Below are 27,946 nucleotides of genomic sequence, written 5' to 3'. Positions count from 1 at the left end.
ATATCCCACTGTTTTAGTTTACAAAAACTGTCATTAGCCCTTCTAATCATTAAACAACATAATAAATTGAGAACATGAACCCTTTTTTAGGTTTACCGGCTGCAGAGCTGAATTTTGTAAAATGTGGACCATTTAAAGGTTCTTGTTTTCCTAGCCCTTGATGAATAATGTCAGTACACATCTACAGATGAACCAAATGCCATTCAAGGCATGAACTATTATCTCTCCATCTTGTTCTCTACACATGATCAGTATCTCACAAAAAGTTTCTCCTCAATGGAAAATAATGTTTTCCAGGCCATTCCAAGGGTGGTTTTATAAAGTAAACAGAATAAAGATTTACTCTACAGTTACACGATAGGATTGTAAATCCATTCATTAGGAGCAGGTTTGAGATTTCATAGTCTATAGAGGAATTCTTTTCCCCAAATTGTCTAATTTAGAATGTTCATAGTTTGTGATGGTAATCCAGAAGAAACGTATCATGGGCAGTGGGAAAAAACTCAATATTCTGAAATCACAATGAAGGCCTAACTGATGTTTCACAGGAAGACAGTATACCTTCAATTGAATTTAATTTCAAACACTGGAGACAATGGCACCTTTAGGCCGCAATCAACCTATTTAAGATCGATGCCGCAATTCGTGCATTCATCCTAAATTGCTTCCAGTGGGATGTTCAATGGACGACTAATTGGTTCCATAGATGAATTATGATTACAAATCTGGGCAATAGCATGACTGAGTATAGCAAAATTGATTTACTTCAGGGAGCTAGGCTTAACAGTATTTCTCAGTTATTGGTTGTTAGGAAATAATCAAATCTCTTGTTTCTCCTGCCTTTTTTAACTTTGGGCTTTGTTTTATACATGTTACTTAAACTTATGTCTTTTTTCCAAAGTAGTTTTGTCGTTTAACTCTTTTCACTTTGTTTATATTTTCTCTTTCGACAGTTATTTACTTTTCCATTTCATTTTCTAGGTCTTTAGATCTACACTTTCAAATCTTGGTCAGAAATTAATCTTGATGTGTGCATTTTCAAGTCTGTTACAATACAACAGAATTACATTATACCAGGATTGATTAAAAACAGGTCCCCAGTGTTGGTCCAGTGCGACTGGTTCAATGTTGGGTAAGTGATATAAATGACTTCTCATAATTTAGCAACAATCTGAAGCAAGATGGTAATTTATTCATTACAGACTGAAGCAGAAATCAGAAGCATACATAAAACCATTAGTAATTTCCCCACACAGATGCTGTAAAAAGATGAGCAAATTCTAATATTGGGAAAAAGTAAATTCTAAAGCAACCCACCAGCCCCCACCCCCACCAAACATCCAGTCCTGTTGCTTTGTAAAAATAGCTTTTTGGTTGGATTTGCTTGTGAGACTATAGAGTGAAAGGTTATCCTTAAAATATCATCTTAGATTTGAGTGCTATTCCTAGGGATAAACAGAAGGGTTCCAATTAAGTTCACTTGTGAATTTAAATGTTAATAGCTGTTAAATCTTGGCATATTTGTTTGAAGTCATTTGCCAAAAAGATATCAAAGGTATAGTGAGTCATAGAGAGAACATTACAGTTCTGATACTCGAATGATGGGAAAGATGGAGTTGAGCTGATTCAGAGTGTTAGCTCACAAGCAGTTCCAGCACAGAAGAAATGTTTGGTACAATCTTTCAACAGCAATCCTTCTCAATTCGAGTAGGCTACAGGTACATGTGAAACTTGCTCAGATAGGTTGGCTTGTAGCTGACATTTGGAAAATCTGTCAAGGTAGCAGTTAACCCTTAAGGATGAAGTGTGCTTGTGCTAAACATGTGGGAAATTTTGTTATAATGGGACAGTACAGGTGAGTGGACAATGCTGTTCCATGTAAAGATGAAAATTTTGAAGGAGTTGCATACAAGGAGGCTTGTCTATTCAGGATGAGGACATCCTTCTGTAAAATGACAGCTACTAGCTACATGAAGGCAGATTGAGTAAATTTAATCATGGCTGCAAATGTTTGGTGTTGGGTAAAGGGTGTAAGTGTGCTTCTCACTTTTCTGTGGCATTTCTTTTTGGGTCCATTAGGCATGGTACACTTTAAGATGGTAACTCCCACATTTTCTGGGAGGTACGATGTCAAGGAGGCCTTTGGAGGTTAAGGAATGATTTGATCGAGGTGTTTAAGATGATGAAATGTTAAAGGGTAAGTGGATTTATGAGTCTCAGACAAAGGGATGTGTCTATAAGGTAATCAGAGAGTTGGAGAGACTGGTTTTAACACAGAGGTTTCTGAGGCTGTGGAATGCACTAGCAGAGTTAGTGATTGCAGCACAGCATAGGTCAACAGATAAGACTTGATGGTTGAAGGAAAAAGGAAACAAAGGGATATGTGGACAGAGCAGGCACATGGTATTTATCCTCCATATGTTCAATAGCCCTAATCCTAACACAGATTGATTGCTTTTGTGTTGCAATTGCTACACAATTCTTAATGATCTTCAGCCCTGATCCAGCAATGTTTCCCATTAGCCAATGGCCATGAATTTCCAGCCCAGCCTGATACTGGTCCTGTCTGTTTCCTATTTGGTTGGATGTTTGACAGATGGTTTATTTCAGGATCAGCTAATTCAGTTTTAATTTAATTCAACTCTAAGCCTGACACACAACCTGAGCTTCCAGTGTTTATTTTTTTGAAGGTCTGGGAGCTACAGCAGCTCTCCATCCAAATTGCTGACAAGTTAAATCCCAGTTTCACAAAAAATAAATAAATAATTCCCTATAACAGAAGGCTGATATTGTTTTTTTTTGTTTTTGTTTACCCAGGGAAAACAGGCTGAGTGATATTCTAACTTGATAAATGAAATGACTGCATTAAGAAAAAATTAAAACGCTGGTTTTGATCATTTTGTATGCTGTAGATACTTTTGTTCGCTTTTTTTAGTTTACACAGATTACCAAGGTGAAAATTATATCAGATTTAGTGGTACCAGTACCCACAGCTAGTAAAGCAGACAAGGTTATGAGAAATTTAGTAAAATGCAGCCCAAAAATAGGTTGAAAACATTGATGCATAGTGACCATACTGTTCCAAACTGTAAGTCATCACTTAATAAAATTATAAGGATCAGAGCTCTCTGATTATTACAGGAAAGAAGCAATTTGATTGGTTGAAGAAGAAGCTAGCTGGTTGGTGAATATCTGGTGAGTATCTAGTAAGTGTTTAAAGTTTATTCTACTCCTAAAGTTTAGAATAAAGTAGGAACTGTATTTTTTGATAAGGTTTATTAAGTAAGATTTAAAAGTTTAAGGGTTTGGAATGCACTGCCTGGAAGTGTGGTGGAAGTAGGTTCAATTGAGGCATTCAAGAGGGCTTTGAATGATTATCTAAATAGAAACAATGTGCAGGGCTACGGAGAAAAGGCACGAGATTGGTACTAAGTTAAAACACTCAGAGAACTGGTGCAGACACGATGGGCCGAATGGCCTCCTTCTACACCGTAACAATTCTGTGATTATTAATCCTTCTGTGTAGACATTATCATATACTAACTATGCGAAGCACACTGGATATATATATGTATCTTCAACTGTACTCAGCAAAAAAATTGAACTGACCAAAATTCAATAAAAACAGAATTTTATATACTGTAACAATATTATAGTCTTATCTATGTGAGCAACTTTGCTCTAGCAATCCGCCACATCAGAACTCCCTAAGGAGTTTACTGCCCCAATCATGCGATGGTTCCATCTTACATTGAACAGAAAGAAAACTTCATAGCCAAATTGCCAGGTAATCAGTCACAGATATGCATTATTTTTAATCTTCTCATTTATCCTGCTTAATGTTTTAAACATCAGTGTATTTGTAAAATTGAGTGGCTTCCTCATGAAGCTTTTAACCTATTAGAATTAATTTTGAAGTGACTAGTAAACAATTGCTGCAAAATAACAGTGATATTTCTTACCATGTTCTCCCACAAAATGGTGCAGTTTGCCATAGGAATCTGCCAAGTTCATGTTAGGGTTCCCTTTGCCCATAGTGATGGGCGTATTACTGCTTCTCTTGCCTTTTAGTTTTGGTGTGCAGCTGCTTCTACTAGTCACAGATGGAACTATTGTTGGATAGTTCATGCCCCCATGATGTGTAAGGCCAGCCATTAGCTTAACATTAGCTGCAGTGGAAGACTTGCATGTCATTTGTGGGCTTTCAAAGTGGCAGTCGGCATGGTAAATACTGTGAACTGACTCGGCACCTGAAGAAGGATTCTGGTGGTTTAATACAGATGAAGGAAGCATGAGCTTACTGCCAGCTCGTAAAGATTTCATCTCCACATCACAAAGTTCCGGACTGCCCTGCTGTGCCCTTGAATTACCATTGCTGATATGATAATGATGGTGATGATGATGATGATGGTGGTGAATTAAATGATGAATTGACCTTACACGTCCCTTATTCCGCCATTTCCTCTCCTGACCATTCGAGCTGTTTGGGGTGACCTTCTTGCGTTGTTTATTTTGCCAGATGTTGTAAAGGCGCAGTGTGCGCCGCTTCACTTTCCTAAAGAGGTGGCAAATGTATTTCAGAAGCTCTTCATAGAGACTTCCGGGCTCAGAGAAGCTGGCGATTGTGCTATCATTTGAAAGAAAGCGGGCTCGCTGCTCCTGCATTAATTGGTTCTCACGTTGCTTTGTTTCTGAAAACTGAGTTGCTATGACAACCAGGCACAGGTTAATCATGAAGAATGAACCAACCTAAAGAATATTTTTAAAGACATAATTACAAAAAATCAGTTTTATATTCACAAAGACAGCAAAAATGTTAATTCCCTGTGCTGGCAATTGTTGGTCTTCACTTTAATAGAGTTATTTAACTCATTATGTTTTGTTGGAACCAAAGTATTAAGAATGGAACTCATCTCATATTCAAGGGAGACTGAATATCTTAGAGGTACCTCATATCAATAATCTAATTTAACAGAATATATTGTATGTGATATTATATTAAAATGATGTTTTTAAATTGATATAACCGAAAGAAAGCACCATTTAACATTTCCTAATGCTTGTGAGCGTGTTGTCTAATATCCAAGATACTGTCGTCAGAACAATTCTCTCTTTGATAGGTTGGGAAAGAAATTTTAAAAAGGCATTACTTTTCCACATTAATGCTACATAGGTTGAATTTTCCTGACTCAAACACAGAAAAATTGTTGCTAACCCGTTGTCTCTGTTCTGTGCTGGAATAATTTTCTGTCAGACTTTTCAAGTGGCTGGACGTGAAGGGGGTACACAGCGATTTAAGTTATTTGTAGATAAATGCCTGATGCCTCTGCCACAGATTTCCTATAATAACTGGGGCAGATTGCCACCCAAAATAACCTGGCAGTGCCCTTCCCACGTTGTCTGTTTTAAAGGTTACCAACACTATCTTAAGGACAGAAGGTGGTATTTTCAAGGAAGGTCCTGATCTTTGATTTTTGGTATTCAAAATAGTGTTGCAGCTTCAGTACTTGTTTCAGAGTGCTGTTACTTGGCCCTCTTGGGGTTACCAGAAGACAGGAATGTTCCTTCCCAGCCCACAAACCCCAATCATGCAAGGATTCCATCTTACGTTGAATAGAAAGAGAAACTTCAAAGCCAAATTTACACTTTTCTTCTTGCACTATCAATCTAAATACCCACACTCGTTTTCCCAGTTCATCATTATTCAATATGCTAAAGAGAACAGCCAAGTAAAGACAATCGAAAAATATGTGCAGCTATCTGTCCAATGCTTATCACTATGGTGTTGCCCTTTTAAGATGGCATTTTAGGTTGGTCTGCCTTTTCTATCATGCTTTCTTAGTGAATTCCCACCGCCAAGAATGTATCCAGTACATAGTGCTGGCCTCGATCTTATTAAGCATGGATCACAGGTGGCCCTTGCTCGTATATTGCTATCAGGATGGTTTGGTCCAGCCTGTCTTCTGGTTTTTGGATGGTCATAGTGAGTGGAACTACTGCTACAAAAGAGAAACATCTCTGCCAAGCCTACTTCCATTCAAAGCATATTTGAAGCTTCCTTTTCACTGTTAATTCTAATCTGCAGCTGCAGAGCCCCTGTGGCATCAATGACATCTTGGTAGCCTGTCACTATCTGGCAAGCTCATCAAGTCATCATGCCCAATGCTGTGGCCAAAGCCTGAATGGCAGCTGTTTGAGCAGCGCACTGCAGATGGCTCTGGAATTGGCATTCTATCCAAGGCTGTGCAGATTCTGCATGATGGAACTTAGCATTCCATTCACATAGCTGCAGGACTGCTCTGGTAATCCTCCAATGAACCCACAACCTCTCATCTTCAAAATGTGTTCTTCCCTTGAAGTTTGGGCCTGACCTCAACAGCTAGGGAGCAACGAGACCTCATCCTTGAGAAAACACTTCCTGCTCCCTTTCTTCCATCTGATCCTGCTCGTGCTCAGCAGTCCTCTTACTTACTCTCTGTGTTGCCACCTAGTTGCATTTCCAATCTATTGGAATTGGTGTCTCTGAGATGGTGAGTGAATGAAGTATATGCAGCAATGGGCTGCCAGTTACCCTGGTGTTACTACTTTGATTCTATATTCTTAAAATATATTTCTCTTCAGGTACATAATCTAAACTCTCTTATCCTGTGCCACAATAGTTTATGAATCAAATAAAATGTCTAATACATCCATTAAAAATAAACTAAACAATATTTTTTATATTTTGCCCACATGCAATAAAGATCATCTAAAGTCTACAGTCTAATCTGAAAACTCACCCTAATAAGTAATATTTTAGAACATAGACAGTATACAAATATTCACCATTAAAGCAAATGTAGACTTTTAAGCTCTTAAATCACACATACTTACAATTATAAGCAGTATAAAATATATAAAATTGTAAAAAGAATGTGCATCCATAACATAATACATGATGTCCACCCATCCTTCCAGGGTAATAACCTGGGGAGAAAGCAACAAATATTATATTTTATAACCTGTTTTTTGAAAAGTAATAACAGACAAATAACTTTAGTTTGCAAAAACCAGTGATAACTTTTCCTATTTAATTCCATCCAATTACCTTGAGTGAGGGCAGAGTTGTTTAATTACCCAATAGTTAACAAAACAGCAACTGGATTTTATTAAATGTGCATGCATATAAAAATTTGCTCGTATATTATTTTAAGACTTTCCTAAAAATGAAATAATCTAAAAGAATATTAAAAAGACATTATTTCTCATCCTTTTATTACTTTTCTTATCCTTTCTTTTTTAAAGAGTGCCTTACTAGTCTGAGACCAGTAGCGGTAGTTCAGATTTCTGCCAGACAGAATGCCTGGCTCCTGCCTGGCTGTAATTTTAGCTGCTCTGTTTAGGAGAGGCTCCTGTGCATGCCTGATTAATCCATGGCCAGAGTTCTGTTTCCCATAATCAATTAGCAAATCAAGAGCGACAACACATTGGATTTACAAACTATGGGGTGCTGAACTGAAGTAGAGCGAAACTACCCTCTCCAAGTTGGGGTCTTGATTCTGCAGCACTGTAAGTTCAATCAAAATGATGAAGGATGGCTGAATGTCCAACAGCAACAACTGCCACTGCTTTTTTAGTGAAATGCAGCCTCATAAGCAGATCTCCATATATAGACAATGGAAAGAGCAATAGGGTCTGATAACATGTGCTGCTAAATAATGTCCACAGGGACTGAAGTTCCTCTTGTGATGCCTTAGCAAGTGAACTTCCCTACCATCCTCCTCTAGCTCTTCTGTGAAAATGGTATACAGGGGAATCCCCATGTTGAACTCCAACAAATGGTTACCTCATGGAGCTTGTTATTAGGCTGTTGGCTGCATATCAGAAGAGTCTGCAAATTGGTCAATTAATTGCAAAAGTATCAACTAACATAAGGTTTCTACATTAAATTCTTATCCTCTACCTTGATCCACTGCTCTTGTTTTCCCTCTGATGAGGGGACAAGTACAGTAGAATGATGAGATTTGGAACAGGTAATATCATCCCATCAATATTCTATGGCCTAGAAATTCAGCAGTGTTCAATTTTGAGCACCTGACCTGCAGAATTCTAACAGCACGCTCTTGAACGTGAAGGTCTGAGGAGCTCGGATTTTGAGCCTCTGGGCTCATTGTCATGTGGAAGGTACAGCTGGAACAGGTTAATATGCCAATGTGCAGCTAAGTGGTTGGCTAAGGTCGCAGCAGTCTGCGGTATTGTGGGCTGGCCCTCACAGTGCATTCGAGGGAGAGGCTAGGAGTCAGGGCTAGGTGAAGATCAGAGGGACCTTGAGGTCAGAGTTGGGTCTGAGGTTGGAGATATCGGAAATGGCGGCGGTTAAGGCAAGTATTAATCTTTTCTTCATTCCATGCTACTTAAGTTTGTTTTCCCAGAGGCAATCAAAGATACTGGCTGCCTAAGGCGCAAGCCTAGGTTGCAAGAGGGAGCAGAAGCAAGAGTTAGTATTTGCATAAATTAATGACCTAAAGCCTGTTTCTAATATGGGTAAAGAATGCCTCTTGTATGACCCTTACCAGAATGACGCAGCCTGCAACAGAATTGTGTTTGCGCAGAGTGAACGCCTTTTTGGACACAGAATAATAGCCATAAGCACTGAAAATCCCTGGATTGCAAAGCCAAATTTCTGTCTACAGGAAGGATGTGGACACAAGCCAGAGTATTTTTACAGACGTATACTAGTGAAGACTGTGCAAAACTCAAGGGAGTACCATAAAATTTGCTCTGATTTTGTATTTTACTCATAGAAACTATTTAAAATAAAGCCGATAAACAGCAAACCAAATATTCTGCTTAACCAATTGTCAAAAAGCACCTAATGGAATATATATAACACAAAAGGGAACCAATTATCACAAATTCTCTGGCCCTCTGAACATTTCTCAATGTGGTTCACAATCAGCAAGAGAAGATTTTTACCAAGAAATCATACTTTTCTTCATAAATACTCATCACTCATTTATTTTATGGATGTATGATCACTGTGCTGTTCACTGAACAAGTAAATAGCAAATAAGAATGATCAGCACCCTCCCGCCCAACAACTCCTTAAAACGATGACTGACTTGTTAAGTATTTATTTAAAATATACAATGGAACTCTTTTCCTTTAATAAGAAAACAGTTCAATTTATCAACAGTTTCAGATCAGGAAGCAGCTGAATTAAGAGCTCCCCTGACAGTCTGATAATGATAAAGAAATGAATGAATTCACATTGAATTATTGAAAACTGTCAGCTCAATTTGAAATTGTTCCATTCTCAACATTGATTGAAAAATTACTTCGGAGACTCTTCAACATGCTTTGTCAGCCTGTGAACCTGAACCAAGATCAGCTACATACTTGGCAAAAATGACTAAGATCTTGAAGCTGACTGTTTCCCAACTAAGTGTAACTAAAAGATTCAGTCAGCACATGGACTGATACTAAGCACACTATAAGTAGTTTCAATCAATGCATTGTGCTGTTCCTTATAGATTCATTGATCACAGTGCAGAAGAATGCCATTTGGCCTGTCATGTCTGTGGTAGCTCTGTGTGAGAGCAACTCAGCTAGTCCTACTCCTCCATCTTTACCCCATAGCCCAGCAAATCTTTTCACTTCAGATAATTATCCCATTCCCTTCTTAAAACCATGACTGAATTTGCTTTCACTCAACACTCTGGAAGTGTATTCTAACTACTCAAAACATGTAATTTATTTTACCTTATGTCATCTTTGGTTATTTTGCCATTCACAAATTGGTGTCCAATAGGAAGTTTCTCATTATTTATTCTGTCTAAACCCCTAATGATTTTGGACAACTCTACCAAATCTCTCAACCGTTCCTTCTCTAAGGAGAACAGCCCAAGCTTCACAATGCCAGATTAACGCTTGCAGGGCTAAAAATGTGTTGAAGCCCATTTGCAGGCATGGGGATCATGATGCATGTTACCCTGTGCCCAATCATGTTGAGGCATGCAGTATGCAAACTTCACACTGCCTCCACATTTCAATGATTGTGATGTGCGGCCCAGTGTGAAATGCACTGCCGACTGGCTGCATGCACAGGAGTGTGCATGGCCAGCACAGTGTTAGTTAGACTTTTTAAAGACAGCCTGCACCTATTAAAAGAGGAATTGCACACAAGACATAGCAGCTGCTAGTACTATGTCAGACAGTGTTTAACGGAGAAACAGGTGACAGAGGGGGTGCCCAGATTCACTGGAGGCCTTAATCCAAGATGTTGAGAGGAGGACAGATGTAATGAGTGGAATTTAATGCCCTCTCCTCAAGCAGGTTTGGAGTTGGGGGTGGGTGGGGGCATTTAATCGGATGGGTGGGTACCAGATGGGGGCTGGGATCTTCCTACCCTGTCGAGGGCAGGACCAGCCAAGGGCGAAGTGGCGCCCCAGCCAGAAGTCCAATGATTTGTAGCAGTTCCGGAAGATCCCAGCGGTGGGTGGGTGCAGAAAATCCCGCCCAGGGACACTGCCTCTGGCTCAATTAAGTCCAGGGACGGCCATTCTTCCCCACAGCCAATTGAGGCTCTTAAATGAGCAATTAATGCCTACTTAAAGGCCTCATCTCACTGTTGTTGGTTTTCACCCAGCAACAAGCACAGGCCTCGCCATGCGGGAAGCCTGAAAAGCAAACACTTTCGGGGTGGCTTGTGGGCTTCCAAGGTTTGGTGTGGGGGGGGGGGGGTGTGTGTGTGTGGTTGGGGGGGGGTGGTGTCACTCATTCAAAGGCACTCAGTGCCTGATCAAGGGACGGGGCAAATGTCCACTGAAAGCCACCTTATGGCCCTTGCTGCTGACGCCCCTCCCCCATGACCCTCACTTCGCAACCCTCATCCTGCCTCATTCATCTATGGCCAGTGTCCCTTGGCAACCTTGGACTTTGGGTGGTTACCAGCAGCATCCACCGTTTCCACGGTGACACTGCCAAGCAATGCACACCTGCTCGCCTCCAATTGGCCAGCAGCCCTTGACATCAGGATTTCTTCTCCTGGAGTCTTTGATCCTGCAGAAGGCCCACCACTGCCCAGCTGGCACTTAATATGGGAGGCCTTCCCGAAAGGAGGTGACATGGGACTCTTGTCAGCTCTTCAGCTAAGAGATGAGACCTCCATTGTCTCCATTAAATACCACCCAATGTTTCCAGAGGGGCCCTCAATGCACACTTTCTGAAGGAAATGGCCACAGAGGGCAGGGATCTGACCCCAAGGACCTTGTTGCAGTGCTGGGAAATGTTCAATGACCTCACATTAATGGTCAAAGTCAGTGAATGCATCTTCAAATGCCAAATACTTACTTGTTACCATGCAGGCTCAGACTGTGACCATCATGGCTGCAGGTACCAGTGGTCAAAAGGCACACAGGCCATACAACAGCCCAGCAATCTGTGCTGCAGCAGATTACTCCGACTGCGAAGGTGCTGCCCCAGGAGAGTTTTTTTTTATTCATTCACAGGATGTGGGCTTTGCTGGCTGGGCCAGCATTTATTGCCCATCCCTAATTGCCCTTGAGAAGGTGGTGGTGAGCTGCCTTCTTGAACCACTGCAGGCACACCCACAGTGCTGTTAGAAAGGGAGTTCCATGATCTTGACCCAGCGACAGTGAAGGAACGCCGATATATTTCCAAGTCAGGATGGTGAGTGGCTTGGAGGGGAACTTCCAGATGGTGGTGTTCCCAAGTGTCTGCTGCCCTTGCCCTTCTAGATGGTAGTGGTTGTGGGTTTGGAAGGTGCTGTTGAAGGAGCCTTGGTGAATTCCTGCAGTGCATTTTGTAGATGGTACACACTGCTGCTACTGTGCGTTGGTGATGGAGTGAGTGAATGTTTGTGGATGTGGTTTGAATCAAGGGGGCTGCTTTGTCCTGGATGGTGTCAAGCTTCTTGAGTGTTGCGGGAGCTGCACTCATCCAGGCAAGTGGGGAGTATTCCATCACACTCCTGACTTATGCCTTGTAGATGGTGGACAGACTTTGGGGTGTCAGGAGGTGAGTTACTCATCGCAGGATTCCTAGCCACTGACCTGCTCTTGTAGCCACAGTATTTATATGGCTAGTCCAGTTCAGTTTTTGGTCAACAGTAACCCCCAGGATGTTGATAGTGGGGAACTCAGTGATGGTAATGCCATTGAACATTGGGGGTGATGGTTGGGTTCTCTCTCGTTGGAGATGATCATTGCCTGACACTTGTATGGCAAAAATATTACTTTCCACTTGTCAGCCCAAGCGTGGACATTGTCCAGGTCTTGCTGCATTTGGACATGGACTGCTTCAGTATCTGAGGAGTCGTGAATGGTGCTGAACATCGTGCAATCAGCAGCATACATCTCTACTTCTGACCTTATAATGGAAGAAAGGTCATTGATGAAGCAGCTGAAGATGATGCTCTCATCCTCCCACCACCACCTCTGCACTAGTGCATTTGCTGTTACCTTTCAGCCAACCAGCCCAGAATGCTGTTGCCCAAAGCAAGGTGGTGCAGTCCAAAGCCGAGCCCTCAAGGCCCAAACTGCCTGAGGTCCTCCTGAAAGGCCATCTACAGTCTCCCTAATGAAAATTGGCAGTCTTCCGCCAGCCATGCTGCAACCACTCAGGTAACACTGTATAGGAGCACTTGGCCAGGCAAATATATTTACAAGACAGGCATTAAGGGAATGCATAAGTGTGAATAGTTCATTTTTGAATGCATTACTGGAAGTGTTGTTGGATAATACCATTACGGAATGTTTTGTGTGGTATCTTTTATTTCAAGGTTTTGGCCAAGAGGACACTGTGATAGAAAGGTGGGGAATTGTAGCACAGTGGTGATGTTGTGATGGGATTTCAGGGGAATCAGAGTCTGAACAGCTGCTCACAAAGAGCCTGTCTGAAGCAAAATGGTCCTCGATGCCTCTTCTCTTCCTCCCCCTCCTCCTCTTCCTGAAGTGGCTGCCAAAGGCCTGGTGGCAAGGGCTGACAGAGGGGTTGTGGAGGACACAACAGACCATCATGAATTTGGAGACATGCTCTGGCAAGTACTGGAGGACTCTCCCCAAGCATTCCAAGTAAAAGAACTGTTGTTTCAGAATACTGATGGTTTGCTCCAAAATATTCCTTATGGCTACATGGCTCTCATTACAGGTGTATTGTCCAGGCATGATTGGATGGCGGAGGGGAGCCATTAGCCAGGTGTAGAGCAGGTAGCCCTGATCACCAAGAAGTAATCTTCTGGTTCATCTTAGTGGCACAAATATTGCAGCAAGATAAAAGCATTGTGACTGCTGCCAGGATAGTGGACATTCATCGTCATGATGTTCTCTACATGGTTGCACACCAATTGCACCTTCAGGGAGAGGAAGCTCTTGTGTTGCAGTACATCTTCCCACTAATACTTTAGCCCCACAGAGACATGTGGAAGCAGTCAATGGCTCCTTGCACCACTGGGAATCCCTCTAACCTGGCAAATTCACTTGGCTACTCCCCCCACTTCACCCTGGTAAGAGAGAAGACTATCAAGTCCGCTCTGGCATAGAGGGCCTTCATAAAATCCATGATGGAGCACTGCACGATAAACTGTGAGATGTTGGCAGTGTAGTCTGCTCCCATCTGCAAGTATTTGCTGGTGTAGAAAATGAGGGCAATGGTAATCTTCATGCCTAATGGCAGCATCGTCCTCACCCACAATTTATGGTTGTTGGTCTGGTTGGAGGAGGTGACACAGTTCAATTTCACCTCCTTGGTGAAATGAAACTGTCTCAGACACTGCTCCTGGCTGAGATGAAGGTAGGAACAGTGCGCCCTGAGTAGAACCTTCGATTGAGAGTCTTCCATCTCTTCCCTCTGTGCACAGCTTCCCCTCTCTGCTGCCTGTGTTATATATCCCTGTAATGCTGCACCCAAGAGGGACTGCAACTATAGGCACTACTACTGAAAGCAAGCTTTCAGCTGACAAGCCTTCCAACTCCTCTGACTTCCTTATGAAAGTCCAGCACCACTTCATTCTGAATGCAAAAACCTTTTCAAACCCGCCTAACAACATTGAGCACAGTACTTCCCCCTCACTTAGCTGTAGCAGAAAAAAGGCAGAAACACCACATCCGGAAGTTTCATGCTGATCTCATTAAATAGTGAGGGGGTTCTTTTGAGCGCATGTTCGGCTGGGAGTAAGCAAAGGCAATAACAGGACTGTGAGGTCCAAAATTGCAGATTGGGAACCAAATCAGCATTAGAGAGTTTGACATCATTATCTGTCTACTCTACGTGTTCTTGGTGCATGTGCAGCATGCTGCACAACAGCATATACAATCATGGCACACCATGAAGGCCATGACTGCAGTGGTACAGCTGACATTTTATGAGCTTCAGCCTTCTATAGCAATATCACAAGTGTCTCTATGCAAGCAAATTTACCAACCATGATGTCAACATTGGTGAGTATAATTTCACCATCACTATCAGGCAGCATCTTCAAAATAACCAAGATACTTAGGCCATACAGAAGTACTTAGTAGTATAGCTTTCAATAAACATAGACAAAAGCATCAATATTAGACATGCCCCACTAAATGATAACTACACATACCAAACTTTCAGTTCTACAGAAACTCATTGCTTATGGTCAACAAATGTTTTCTCTTTGTGAAGTGAATGCTCAACATTAATCTTTCTCAAACTAATTCCTCATGTTAGTTTATGTGGTGCGTATGAATGCAGTCTTAGCTCAACTCAGTTGTTGTGGGTATGCTCTGGGTGAAGCAGCCAATCCTGTCTATACATATACAGCCAGGGCCATCGCATATAAAGCCAGATACTTCACATATAGAGAGTCACTAAAAGCCTTAAATGACAACATATTAAACAAATGATGAGGGATGCTGATAATATGCTGTCCGTTGACGACAAACACTTTAAGCAGACGGTGCTGTATGCAGCATACTGTAGCAGCTGTGATAGCAGGTGCTTGCATTCTGCTTACAGTTAGTGCTGAAAAGTCACTTCAAAAACCCATAGCATATTGTGTGATGCTTATTTATTGGATTTGCTGTCATGTTTCTAATCCCTAATGGGTGGCAATGACACCTGAATACTTGAAAAACTGAAAATGTACTGTTTTGTTCCCACTGCTTCTGTCAACTTTAGCACAGAGGACGAGAATCTGACAGCACAAGGTACTTTAAGTTACAGAAAATATTGGTTGATATTGAGCTGTGACTTTATTAATTGCCTCTAGGAGATTAATTTGAATCAGTGCTGTCGATCTCAGTTAAGGAAAAACAGAGCAATTAAGGGAATCATTTGGAATCTCCAGCAGTGAGGGTGATTGCAGAAACCACTGAGGATTTAGTGATTTTGCCAGAACAATTATGTTAGCTTCATGGTGGCATCCCAATTTTTGTTAAAGTGCATTTGGCTAGGATACCAATAGGTTCTCGCCTCTTTTCTGAGTGTCGCTATCCCCTGCTGGTTGTATAATAAGAACCACAGGAAACGTATCTGCCTAACATTCACAAACACTATTTAACAAATCAAGCTCAACCATGGCACCCCGTAGGTGGTCGCTAATTACTTATTGATGTGGTGTAATTTTGCAGTAAAACTGTTGAATATTCAGCAAAACAGAACATGAACAGAAATTTGCATTTCTTCTTGGCAATATGCTGTTTGAAGTAAAAAAAAATGCTCAAAGCATTATTTTGATTAACACGGACACCACTATCAAGGCCACCATTTGTTGCCCATCCCTAATTGCCCTTGAACTGAGTGATTTTTCACACCATTTCAGGGGGCAGTTAAGAGTCAACCACATTGTTGTGGATCTGGAGATACATGTAGGCCAGGCCAGGTGAAGAAAACAGATTTCCTTCCCCTAAAGGACATTAGTGAACCAGATGGGTTTTTACAACAATCAACACTGGTTTTATGGTCACCACTACTGAGACTAGCTTTTCAATTCCAGATTATTAATTGAATTTAAATTCCACCAGCTGCCATGGTGGGATTTAAACCCTTGTCCCCAGAACATTAGCCTGGGCCTCTGGATTACTAGTCCAAACACGTTACCACTAAGCCACTGCCTCTCCTCTTTCTGGTATTCTGGTATCCTTCCAGTTTTGTATTGCCCATATATTTGACATTAAGGAATATTCAGCTTGTTTTACAAAATCAATTTATATATTGGAAATAAGGACAGTAAGCAATACTAGTATAGCATAGGTCAGCAAACCATTTGAAAAAGAGAGGTTAGTTTTTTGAGTTCTGATAAAGGGCATCACACAATAGGCTAACCTATCTCTCTATTTCAGACCATGACTCACCATTTTTGCAGATCCGGCAATTTCTGTTTTCATGTGAGATGTCCAGCATTAACATTTTCATTTTCATTAATTATACTTTGTTAAGATTCTCAGATCCTTGCCTTTAACAGCCGAAGATTAAACTAACACCAATAACTTGTGCTTACAGAGCAATGATGTAGAAAATGTTCCAAGCTACTTCAGAGCTTTATGGAAAATAAACTAAGCGACATTGTGAACTGGACACTACCAGACTATGCCTTGAAGATTCTGTTAAAATGGCTAGAAATTACCTTCTACAAAACATAGAGATGTCAGGCTGCTACAAATCAAAAAACATGTCCCCAAGGCTGAAAGCCATTGTGTGAGACAAACCCTTTAAGTTGTGCAATAAAGTTCTACGCCATAATACTATAGATGCAATGTGAGCATGCTATTAACGTGGAAAGGTTCTATAGGAGTTTAATCATTCATTACATACTGAGAAGCTCACAGGTACTTTATGGGAAGAATTTTCAGGTCAGCAAGCAGGGGTGGGGCCCGCTCGCTGATGCGTAAAATGACACGGCGTGCGTCCTGACGTCACTGCATGTCATTTAGATTGTCAGTTCGGAGGGCCCACAGCCGAACTGTCAAAAGCCTATTAAGACCATTAAGAAAGAAATTAAAGTTGTTAAGAATGTTGCCCATCCAACCTTAAGATTGGCGGGCAGATGAAGAGCCCAAATGGCCTTCGCATTTTTCATGAAACTTCATCCACGGGCGGGATGAGGTTTCATGAAGGGTTTATTAAAGAAAAGGAACAAGGGGGTTTTGTAGGAAAAAGAAAAGAAAGATTTGCATTTATAAAGCACATTTCAAATCCCTGGGATGTCCCAGAGCACTTTACAGCCAAGGAAGTGCACTTTTGAAATGTTGAGACTGTTGTAACATAGGAGTGGGGATAATGGAGAGGCAGGCTGAGGTACAATTCATATTACTACCAGCAGAGTTGCTGAACAGCTGTGCACTTAAATAAATCTCAGGATAAGACACATCCAAGGATCCTTAAGGAAAAGAGGGAGGAAATTAGAGGAACTCTGGTACAAGTCTTCCAGAAATCTTTGGATATTGGAGAGGCATCTGGGGACTGGTGAAAGGCAAATGTTACTCTTTTTAAAAAAGGTTGCAAACATCCAGGAATTTACAAACCATTAAGTTTGATGTCAATTGTGGTTAACGTTATTAAAGAGAGGATCACGGAGCATCTAGATAGAAACAAAATCATAAAAGACGGCAAGCAGATGTTCATGGAGGGAAGATCTTGTCAATTGAACTGACTTTTAATTTGAGCATGTGACAAAGGAGTTTGATAGTGGGGAGTGGATGCAGTGCATTTGGATTTCAGTAGGCCTTTGATACAATTGCTCTGGAGAAGCTAGTACTGGAAATAGAGAAAGTGGGAGTTAGTGTGAATATTTTACAATCAATACTTAATAGGTTGACCGATAGAAGCCAGAGGATAGTGGTTCAGAGATTGCAATTAGCATGGGAGAAGGTTACCAGTGGGGTTCCACTGAGGCCCCTTTTGTTTAAATCTTTATAAGTGATCTGGAGCAACAAGTTCCAAGAAAAATGATTGCATTTACAGGTTGATACAATGAAGTTGGTAGACTCCAAACCTGAACAGGATAAGATTACGGAGGATTTGAATATAGTGCAGATTTGGGCAGACAGCTGGCAGATGAAATTCAATGTGGAGAAATGCAAAATGCTTCACATGGAGATTAGAAAATCCAGGAATGGATTATTACTTTAGTGGAAGGAAAACAATGTGCATGGAAAAGAAAAGCGATTTGGGCAAAGGGGGCGGTGCGGGGGGAGCCTTCAAGAAGCTATTTCAAGAATGCTGAGTGGAAGTGAGTAAAGGAAATCAGGTGTTGGGATATAATTAAAAGGTCAATATTGCAATCCCTTGATTTTTTAAGGGTCTATGGATGAACCTTATCCAGAGATTTATTTATCTTGTGCTTGCATGGCTGTTCAGCAACCATGCTGGCATAGTATGAATCACACTTCAACTTACTCTATATTTATTTCTACTCCTACATTAGAATAGTGACATAGGAACATAGGAGTAGCAGCCATTCAACCCATCGAGCCTGCTCCACCATTCAATTTGATCATGGCTGATCATCCACTTCAATGCCTTTTTCCCACACTATCCCCATATCCCTTTATGTCATTGGTATTTAGAAATCTGTCAATCTCTGCTTTAAGCATACTTAATGACTGAGCTTCCACAACCCTCTGGAGTAGAGAATTCCAAAGATTCACAACCCTCTGAGTAAATAAATTTCCCCTCATCTCGGTCCTAAGTGGCTTCCCACTTATTGTGAAATTATGTCCCCTGGTTCTAGAACCCCTCCACCATGGGAAACATCTTACCTGCATCTACTGTCTCCATCCCTTTAGGTATTCTGTAGGTTTCAATGAGGTCGCCTCTCATTCTTCAAAACTTTAGAGAACACAGGCCTGTTTCCCCAATCTCTCTTCATAGAATAAGTCTGGTGAACCTTCGCACTCTCCCAATGGCAATAATATCCATCCTCAGGTAAAGGGACCAAAACTGCACACAGTACTCCGGGTGCAGTCGAACCAAGGTTCTATACAATTGAGGAAAGACTTTGCTACTCCTGTACTCAAATCTTCTTGCGATAAAGGCTAACATACCAATAGCCTTCCTAATTGCTTGTTCTACCTGCATGTCAACTTGCAGTGACTTATTAATGAGGACACCCAGGTCCCTTTGTACATTTACACTTTCTAATCTGTCACCATTTAAGAAATACTCTGCACATCAGTTCTCCCTACTAAAGTGGATAACCTCACATTTTTCCACATTATTTTCCATCTGCCATGATCTTGCCCACTCACTAAATCTGCCCAAATTCCCTTGAAGCTGCTCTGCATCTTCCTCACAACACACATTTCCACCTAGCTTTGTGTCAACTGCGAACTTGGAAACGCAACATTTGGTCCCCACATCCAAATCATTGATATATATTGTGAACAGCTGGATTGTGGTACCCACTAGTCTCAGCCTGCCAATGCGAAAATGACCCATTTATTCCTATTCTCTGTTTTCTGCTTGTTAACCAATCCTTAATCCATGCCAGTATATTACCTCCTATCCCATGTGCTTTAATTTTGCTAACCAACCTAGTCTCACTGCGGGGGACTTTATCGAAAGCCTTCTGAAAATCCAAGTACACTACATCCACCGACTCCCCTTTATCTGTTAGTAACATCTTCAAAAACTCCAACAGATTCATCAAACAAGATTTCCCATTCATAAATCCATGTTGACTATGCCCAATCAAATCATTATTATCTAACCAGCAGGAAAAACCAGTTTGGACCAGCATTCTTATTTCCCAGTTTTGGGAAGTTTTCATTTATCACATCCTTTTTAACAGATTCCAGCATTTTCCCTATTACAGATGTAAGGCTAACAGGTCTGAAGTTCCCTGTCTTCTCTCTCCCTCCCTTCTTAAATAGTGGGGTGACATTTACAACCTTCCAATCTGCAGGAAACTTTCCAGAATCTATAGAATTTTGGAAGATGATCACCAATGCATTCACTATTTCCATAGCTACCTCTTTCAACACTCTGGAATGTAGAATATCAGGTCTTGGGGAATTATGAACCTTCAGTCCCATTAATTTCTCCAGTAACCTTCTTACTGATACTAACTTTCATCAATTTCTCATTCTCCTTATTCCCTGGATTTCTAATTCTGGGAAGATGCTTCTATCTTCCTCAGTGAAGACAGACACAAAGTAATCATTTAGCTTTTCTGTTATTTCTCTATTCCTCATTATCAATTCTCCTGACTCTTCCTGTAATGGACCCACATTTGTCTTAGCCAAATGTTTCCTTTTTACATACGTAAAGAAGCTTTTACAGTCTGCTTTGTATTTTTACTAGTTTGCATTCATATTCTATTCTCCCTTTTTTTATCAGTTTCTTCGTCCTTCTAAAATGTCCCCAATTCTCAGGTTTACGACTATTTCTGGCAACTTTACAGGCGTTTTCTTTTATTCTTATACAATCCTTAACTTCCTTTGTTAGTCATGATTGACTGACTTTTCTTTTTGGATGATTACACTTCAAAAGCTATGTAGTGCTTTGGAATATCCAGTGGTCATGAAAGACACTATATAAATGCAAGTCTTTCTTTTCTTTTTCTATAACACAGTATAGTTCCTTTTCCATGAAGTTAGCTGAAACAGTGAGGTTATTCTGTCTTTTTATAAATCAATTTTGAGACTGCACTTAGAATACCATGTATATATCTGGTCGCTGCAGTACTAAAGATATATTGCAGGTACTAAAGGACTAGAGAAACAAGAATGATTAAGGGGATTTGTTAATGTATGAAATTAAAATGCCTCAGGCAAGGTATCTTTTCTCTCAGAGTCACATATGTTGATTGACCAGATTTGACAAGTAATGATGCTAATTCGTACTTTTTTAAAAAAAAGGAAGGGTGGATGAATATTATGTTAGGAATAAATGAATAAAGTCCAAATATCTTATGGAACAGGTTGGGAGAGCTGTCTCACAGACCAGTCAAGCAACAACCTGACACCGTCATACTCAGGAAATCATACCTGACAGATAATGTCCCAGGCACTTCCATCACCAACTCTGGGTATGTCCTGTCCCACTGGCAGGACAGACCCAGCAGAGATGGTAGCGCAGTGGTATACAGTCGGGGGGGGGGGGGGGGGGGGGGGGGGGGCGGAGAGGTGGAGTTGCCCTGGGAGGCCTGAACATCAATGCTGGACCCCATGATGTCTCATGGCATCAGGCCAAACAGTGGCAAGAAAATCTCCTGATTACCACATACCACTGCCCTCTGCTGATGAATTATTACTTCACCATGTTGAACACCACTTGGAAGAAGCACTGAGGGTGACAAGGGCACAGAATGTATTCTGGGTGGGGGATATCAATGTCCATCACCAAGAGTGGCTCGGTAGCACCACAACAGACCGAGCGGCCTGAGTCCTAAAGGACACACCTGCTAGATGGGGTCTGCAGCAGGTGGTGAGGGAACCAACAAGAGGGAAAAACATACTTGACCTCATCCTCACCAACCTGCCTGCCATAGATGCATCTGTCCATGACAGTATCGGCAGGCATGACCACCTCACAGTCCTTGTGCAGACAAAGTCCCATCTTCACATTGAAATGTTGTGTGGCACTATCATTGTGCAAAATTGGATAGAGTTCGAACAGATCTACCAACTGAAGACTGGGTAACCATGAGGCACTGTGGGTCATAAGCAGCATCCTATCCCTCGTTCTACAATTACCACCAAGCCAGGGGATCAACCCTGGTTCAATGAAGAGTGCAGGAGGGCATGCCGGGCATACCTAAAAATGAGGTGTCAACCTGGTGAAGCTACAGCACAGGGCTACATGCGTGCCAAACAGCACAAGCAGCAAATGATAGAGCTCAGCAATTCCACAACCAATGAATCAGATCTAACTTCTGCAGTCCTGCCACATTCAGTTGTGAATAGCGTTGGACAATTAAACAACTCAATGGAGGAGGAGGCTCCACAAGTATCCCCATCCTCAATGATAGCGGAGCCCAGCACATCAATGCAAAAGAAAAGGCTGAAGCATTTGTAGAAATCTTCAGCCAGAAGTGCTGAGTGGATGATCCATTTCAACCTCCTCCTGATGCCAATTCGATTCACTCCATGTGATATCAAGAAACGGCTGAAGGCACTGGATAGTGCAAACACTCTGGGCACTGACAATGTTCCGACAATAGTGCTGAAGACTTATGCTCCAGGACTTGTCGCACCCCTAGCCAAGCTGTTCCAGTACAACTACAACACTGGCATCTACCCAGCAATATGGAAAATTGCCCAGGTATGTCCTGTACACAGAGAGCAGGACAAATCCAACCCAGCCAATTACCGCCCATCAGTTTACTCTCGATCATCAGTAATGTGATGGAAGTTGTCATCAGCAGTACTATCAAGTGGCACTTGCTTAGAAATAACCTGCTCACTGATGCTCGGTTTGGGTTCTGCCAGGGCCACTCAGCTCCTGACCTCATTACAGCCTTGGTTCAAGCATGGACTAAAGAGTTGAACTCAAGAGGTGGGTAAGAGTGACTGCCCTTGACATCAAGGCAGCATTTGACCGAGTGTGGCATCAAGGAGCCCTTTCAAAACTGGAGTCAATGGGGATCAGGGGGAAAACTTTCCGCTGGTTGGAGTCATACCTAACACAAGGAAGATGGTTGTGGTTGTTAGAGGTCAATCATCTCAGTACCAGGTCATCTCTACAGGAGATCCCCAGGGTAGTGTCCTAGGCACAACCATCTTACGCTGCTTCATCAATGACTTTCCTGCCATCATAAGGTCAGAAATGGGGATACTCATTGATGATTGCACAATGTTCAGCATCATTCGCGACTCCTCAGATACTGAAGCAATCCATGTCCAAATGCAGCAAGACCTGGACAATATCCAGGCCTGGGCTGAAAAATGGCAAGTAACATTTGTGCCACATAAGTGCCAGGCAATGACCATCTCCAACTAGAGAGAATCCTACCATTGTTGATATTCAATGCATTACCATTGCCAAATCCTCCACAATCAACATCCTGGGGGTTACCAATGACTAGAAACTGAACTGGACTAGCCATATAAATACCATGGCTACAAGAGCAGGTCAGTGGCTAGGAATTCTGCAGCGAGTGACTCACCTCCTGACTCCCCAAAGCCTGTCCACCATCTACAAGGCACAAGTCAGAACTGTGATGGAATACTCCCCACTTGCCTGGGTGAGCGCAGCTCCAACAACACTCAAGAAGCTTGACACCATCCAGAACAAAGCAGCCTACTTGATTGGCATCCTATTCACAAACATTCACTCCACCCACCACAGATGCACAATGGCAGCAGTGTGTACCATCTACAAGATGCACTGTGGGAACTTACCAAGCCTCCTTAGACAGCAACTTCCAAACCCACAACCTCTACTATCCAGAAGGACAAGGACAGCAGATACATGGGAGCAACATCACATGGAGGTTCCCCTCCATGCTATTCATTATCCTGACTTGGAATTATATTGCCGTTCCTTCACTATCGCTGGGTTAAAATCCTGGAAAACCCTCCCTAACAGCACTGTGGGTGTACCTACACCACATGGACTGCAGCGGTTCAAAAGGCAGTTCACCACCACCTTCTGAAGGGCAATTAGTGAAGGGCAATAAATGCAGGCCTAGCCAGTGATGCCCTCATCCCATGAATGAATACAAATAGATGGTTCTTGAGTACCAAGGACACATCAACTAGACACAGATTAATCATATGAGGTGCAAGGTTAAGTACCCTGGAGTGGACTGTATGTGGTTTGTGGAAAGAATAGATTCCATGAGCTATACATTTTTTGCATTCCATTCTTTCTTATATTCTTAGAACATGAAGGTATAGCAATCATATTTACCCTCAATAAATAAGGACTGTACATTTAGCACAACTGACTTGACTAGTTTTCTAAACATTCTTTGCATGAACAGTAAAAGCACTACTTCAAACTACTGTACTTAAGACAATCTTAGTAATCTCTATCTTTTAATAATGACACCATAATCTTCATTATCACAATTTTTGCTTATTTAATAATTGAGATTTAACATAATTTGAGATGTTTTAAACATGCAAACTGGCATTGTCAAATTAGCAACAGCATTTACTAATTTCTATTAACTTTAAATCTTAGTTTAATTAAGACACTGATGTTTGTCGAAATTAATGAAACATGTAGGCAACAATACATTATTTTAATCTGAACCAAAGTCAATTACTTCCAAATTTTCATGGTAAACAGTTCTGGGTCACTTGATTTAATGTTATTAATTAGCCTGTAAAATCTCAGACCAGAAGAGAATTCATTTGGGTTTCAGTAAAAAAAAATATTTTGGTGTATCTTATGAGGTCAACTGATAGGTCATTTCATCAATGTAGTAGAATTATGGCCATATTTAGATGTCAGAAGTTTGTGGGTTCAAACCCCACTCATATCTGGTCATTATCACTTTGCTTTCTGGAACCTTGTAGCATGCAAGTTGGCTGCCAAGTTTCCCTCAACAGTGACTACAATTCAAAAGAAGTACCTCATTTTTCATCTTCAATTTGTTCCACCACATCAGTTTTCCATGTCATCTTAAGTGTTCCCAAATTTTGTTTTGCATTCTATTTTTAACCTGAAAGGACTGTTACTGGCTAAGACAAAGAATAACAATTGTGGAGAACGGAAATTCAAACATTACCAGGTCTGACACATTACAACCAAAGTTGTAGTTAAGTATACACATTGTATCCAAACCTGTATGCTTTTTATTCTCTGGGATGGCAAATGAATTGCCCCAAGGGGTTTCTGCAGGAACTCATTGCTGTTCCATGCATCTGATGATGATCTTGCCATCTGCTCCAGCTTACACCTGGTGCTGCTACTTTACTCCAGGACTGCAAATGAAAACTTCTAGTCTTAAAACAGATCAGTGATTCCGAAACACTAGAGTCCCCTTGAAGAAATGTAGCAGCACCAAATACGGGCTTTGCCTGGGGCTTGGGGAGGCACTTTTGGAAACTGGAAGACATTGCTATATGAAAGGGAGAGTGACTGTTCGAAGAGCTTTTGGGGAAGTGTAGGTCTGGTTGGCCTGTTGAATTGATGGATAAACTCAAAACGGCCTTATATTTCCTGTTTGTTTAGATTTTCAATAATCAGTATAAGGACGTAAGGAGATCAATTTGGGTTGGTTTTGTGCTGTGACTACATGTGCACCATGGACAAGGTAAACATCCGAACGTGTATCAAAATAAACTTGCATTATTCTTCCACTGAATTAACCTGAGTTGTAACATCATGCAGTAGCTAAAACTGGTCTTGTATATAGCATAGGCAAACAATTTGAACAGTCCAGTTTTATTGACTTATTTCAGTTAAAAAGGATATCAAAGCCCATGAACATTTTAACAACTACATTTTAGACCATTGATTGTAGTATTTTAGAAGTGTGTCATATCCACATAGGCCTTACTCAGTAAATTAAGCTATAAATACCTATCTTTCAATGAACAGGATTACAAAAGGATGAAAAACCAAAGGCCATGGAACTGCCAATGCCTTAGCTAGTATGAGGAAGTCAGGGCAGTAAAAAATTGGGTTGTCTTATTGATATTGGACTATTACCTTGGCTTACAGCTTAAGTGGCATTAAGAGACTGATGTGAAATGAAGAAGCAGTTCAGTGAGGGATCAACTTCTTTATGGAGGTTATTCCATATTTAGACTAAACCAGGCTTAATCTTCATTTATTCCATGGGTGAGCAGAAATGTCACTGCTAAGTATAAGCAAAAATCTGAAGAATAGTTCAAGACACAAGTTCTATGATACCTACACCATTATCAGCTTGGTTATAATTCATCAAATTGATAATTAATACTGCAGCTATTATAATTATTAAAGTAGTTTATATTCTTGGCTTTTAAAAAGAAAGACAACTGTGAATGCAGCATGCAAATTAAGAAAAAAAACTTTTTTGGGGCTTTCATTAAAGCTTTATATTAGTTAACCACAGACTGCTTCGAGATCCTAGCTTATGCTCACTAGATTTTCTATCACTTGGTTCATTCATGGAGCTCCTCCCATCTTCAGTCCCCTATAGTACTGACTGCTAAGTAAGTCTCAACTATTAAGGGAAGAGAATTTCTGAATTGTGCTGAATGAGGGAAAATTAGGACCATGCCTTAAAATCAGCAACTTTGGTCTGTCAATTTCAGTGAGGACAGCCTTAATGAAGCACAGATGTCAGACATACTGTTCCTCACTGAAGTTCAGGCGAGAGAATTGATCCCTGAAGATGATGGGTGAATTTGTCCATCTGCTCAGAGCTCTTCTCCCTGTTCACCATCTTTACCCCTTTGAGTAGTTTGTCCTGTTCTGTGTGGCCACTGTTCATTGTCCGACTCATGCTGTATTCCAAGAGGAGTGCCTACTAATGCATCCATGCCTGGAATCAAACAGCTTGTGAAGAAGCCTTGAAGTCAACAAAAGTCCTTTGGCACCTGCCATACCGTTCCCTGCAGACTTGCACAACTGAAACAATTACAGAAAGCACCAACATTTGTAAAATTGTAGCAACAAGCGAAGAAACCTGTATGTTAATATCCCTTTAAATAATGCTGTAAGGGGTCTTTCTTACTGCTGAGCATGTGTTCAGCTGTGCAACGTTAAGAGAGGGTATTAGCTGGTGCGTTAAGCTCCAAAGTGGCACTGTTGGTGTTAAAATCAGTGTTGCATGCTGATTGATGTCATGATTTGCCTGCTCTGCATGTTTCCAGAGATCATTCACTCTACACACATGTGAACCCTCACTAATGTGGTATCTAGTATGATTCACCCCAAAAGTGTGCGCACACACTGTGGAAGCCATTTTGGAGCTCTAACAGCATGCATAGCACCCAATAAATGGCTGCTAACAAGCCTAACTTCTCAGTCATTGGCAGACTTTGAAATGTCCTCTGTTAACCAACAGAGATATCCAACAAGGATAACAAAACTGTTGATGTTTGGATGACATTTTGTCCTCCTTTGACCACTGTGAGTATTTGTGAAATATTACATTTTTAAAAAATCTGTGTAACACAGTCAACTGGAGTGAAAGTGGAGTGCCTTGGGGGAATCCAGAGTTCAAATACCGGCAATACAGCATTTATTAGTGCTTTTTATTATGTGGGGTGAATCGACTCAATCCCTGTGGTACAAAAACAAAACAAATCTAGATGCAATGAAATTTAACAAGTCACAGAGTGTACAGTTCTTTCAAACTTGAAAGTTCTTGACATTTCCACATGTTATTATTGCAGTGAATGGAGCTCTGTAACCTTCAAAGGGGAGAAAGAAACTTTTCAATGAGTTCAATGATCAATTATTATACTGCAAATGTTTCACTAGAAATCCATTTGGGATGATTCCCTAGTTGGAGGCAACTGAATTGAGAATGTAAACTGCAAAGTATATTTGTATGCCTGATCGAAGGACCCAGCATCAGGAAGAGGGAGCCCACTGAGATCTCCCCCCACCTCCACCATCCCAAAGTGCTGCTGACAACCACCCTCCCCCGTGACACCCTCCTGCCATCATTCACTTGTGGCCTGGGATCTAGTGACGATACCGGACCTTGGGTGGGTGTGGTACTGGCAACATCCATTGCTTCTCCAATGGCGCTGCCATTCAATAGTGCTGCCAGCCCCCGATTGACCAGCAGCTCTACACAGGTGGGACATTTGCTACTGGGGCCCTTGATCCTAGGGAAGGCCTGCCACTGTCCAGTTAAGTGCCTGAGTGTTACTTAATTCAGTGGGCCTTCCTGAAAAGAGGCAATGCAGGGCTCTTGCTGGCTCCCAGCCAGTAGGTGAAAGTCCTGTCACTGCCATTAAGTGCGACCCATTAACCCTGTTTCTTTCTCTACATATGTTGCCAGATCTGCTGAATATTTCCAGCATTTTCTGTTTTTATATCTTTATTGCTTTTATTTCATTAAATGTTTGAGCTCAGTAGA

At 41.4% G+C, this 27,946-nt stretch overlaps 1 protein-coding gene across 1 annotated transcript in view; it reads right to left on the bottom strand.

Annotated features, from left to right (window-relative positions):
• Window positions 1–27,946, bottom strand: part of LOC121287977 (voltage-dependent T-type calcium channel subunit alpha-1H-like) — a 617,188-nt gene that overhangs the window by 206,053 nt on the left and 383,189 nt on the right. Inside the window, exons 7-8 of the mRNA XM_041206154.1 lie at window positions 6,874–6,966; window positions 3,963–4,749 (exon numbers count right to left, since the gene is read on the bottom strand). Of these exons, the coding sequence (XP_041062088.1) occupies window positions 3,963–4,749; window positions 6,874–6,966 (880 nt within the window). The remainder of the gene's footprint in view (window positions 1–3,962; window positions 4,750–6,873; window positions 6,967–27,946) is intronic.

This window comes from Carcharodon carcharias, chromosome 15, assembly GCF_017639515.1.
Source record: "Carcharodon carcharias isolate sCarCar2 chromosome 15, sCarCar2.pri, whole genome shotgun sequence".
Lineage (NCBI taxonomy): Eukaryota > Metazoa > Chordata > Chondrichthyes > Lamniformes > Lamnidae > Carcharodon > Carcharodon carcharias.
The sequence above is the reverse complement of the archived record's forward strand: the minus strand, read 5'-3'. Positions and strand labels throughout refer to the sequence as shown.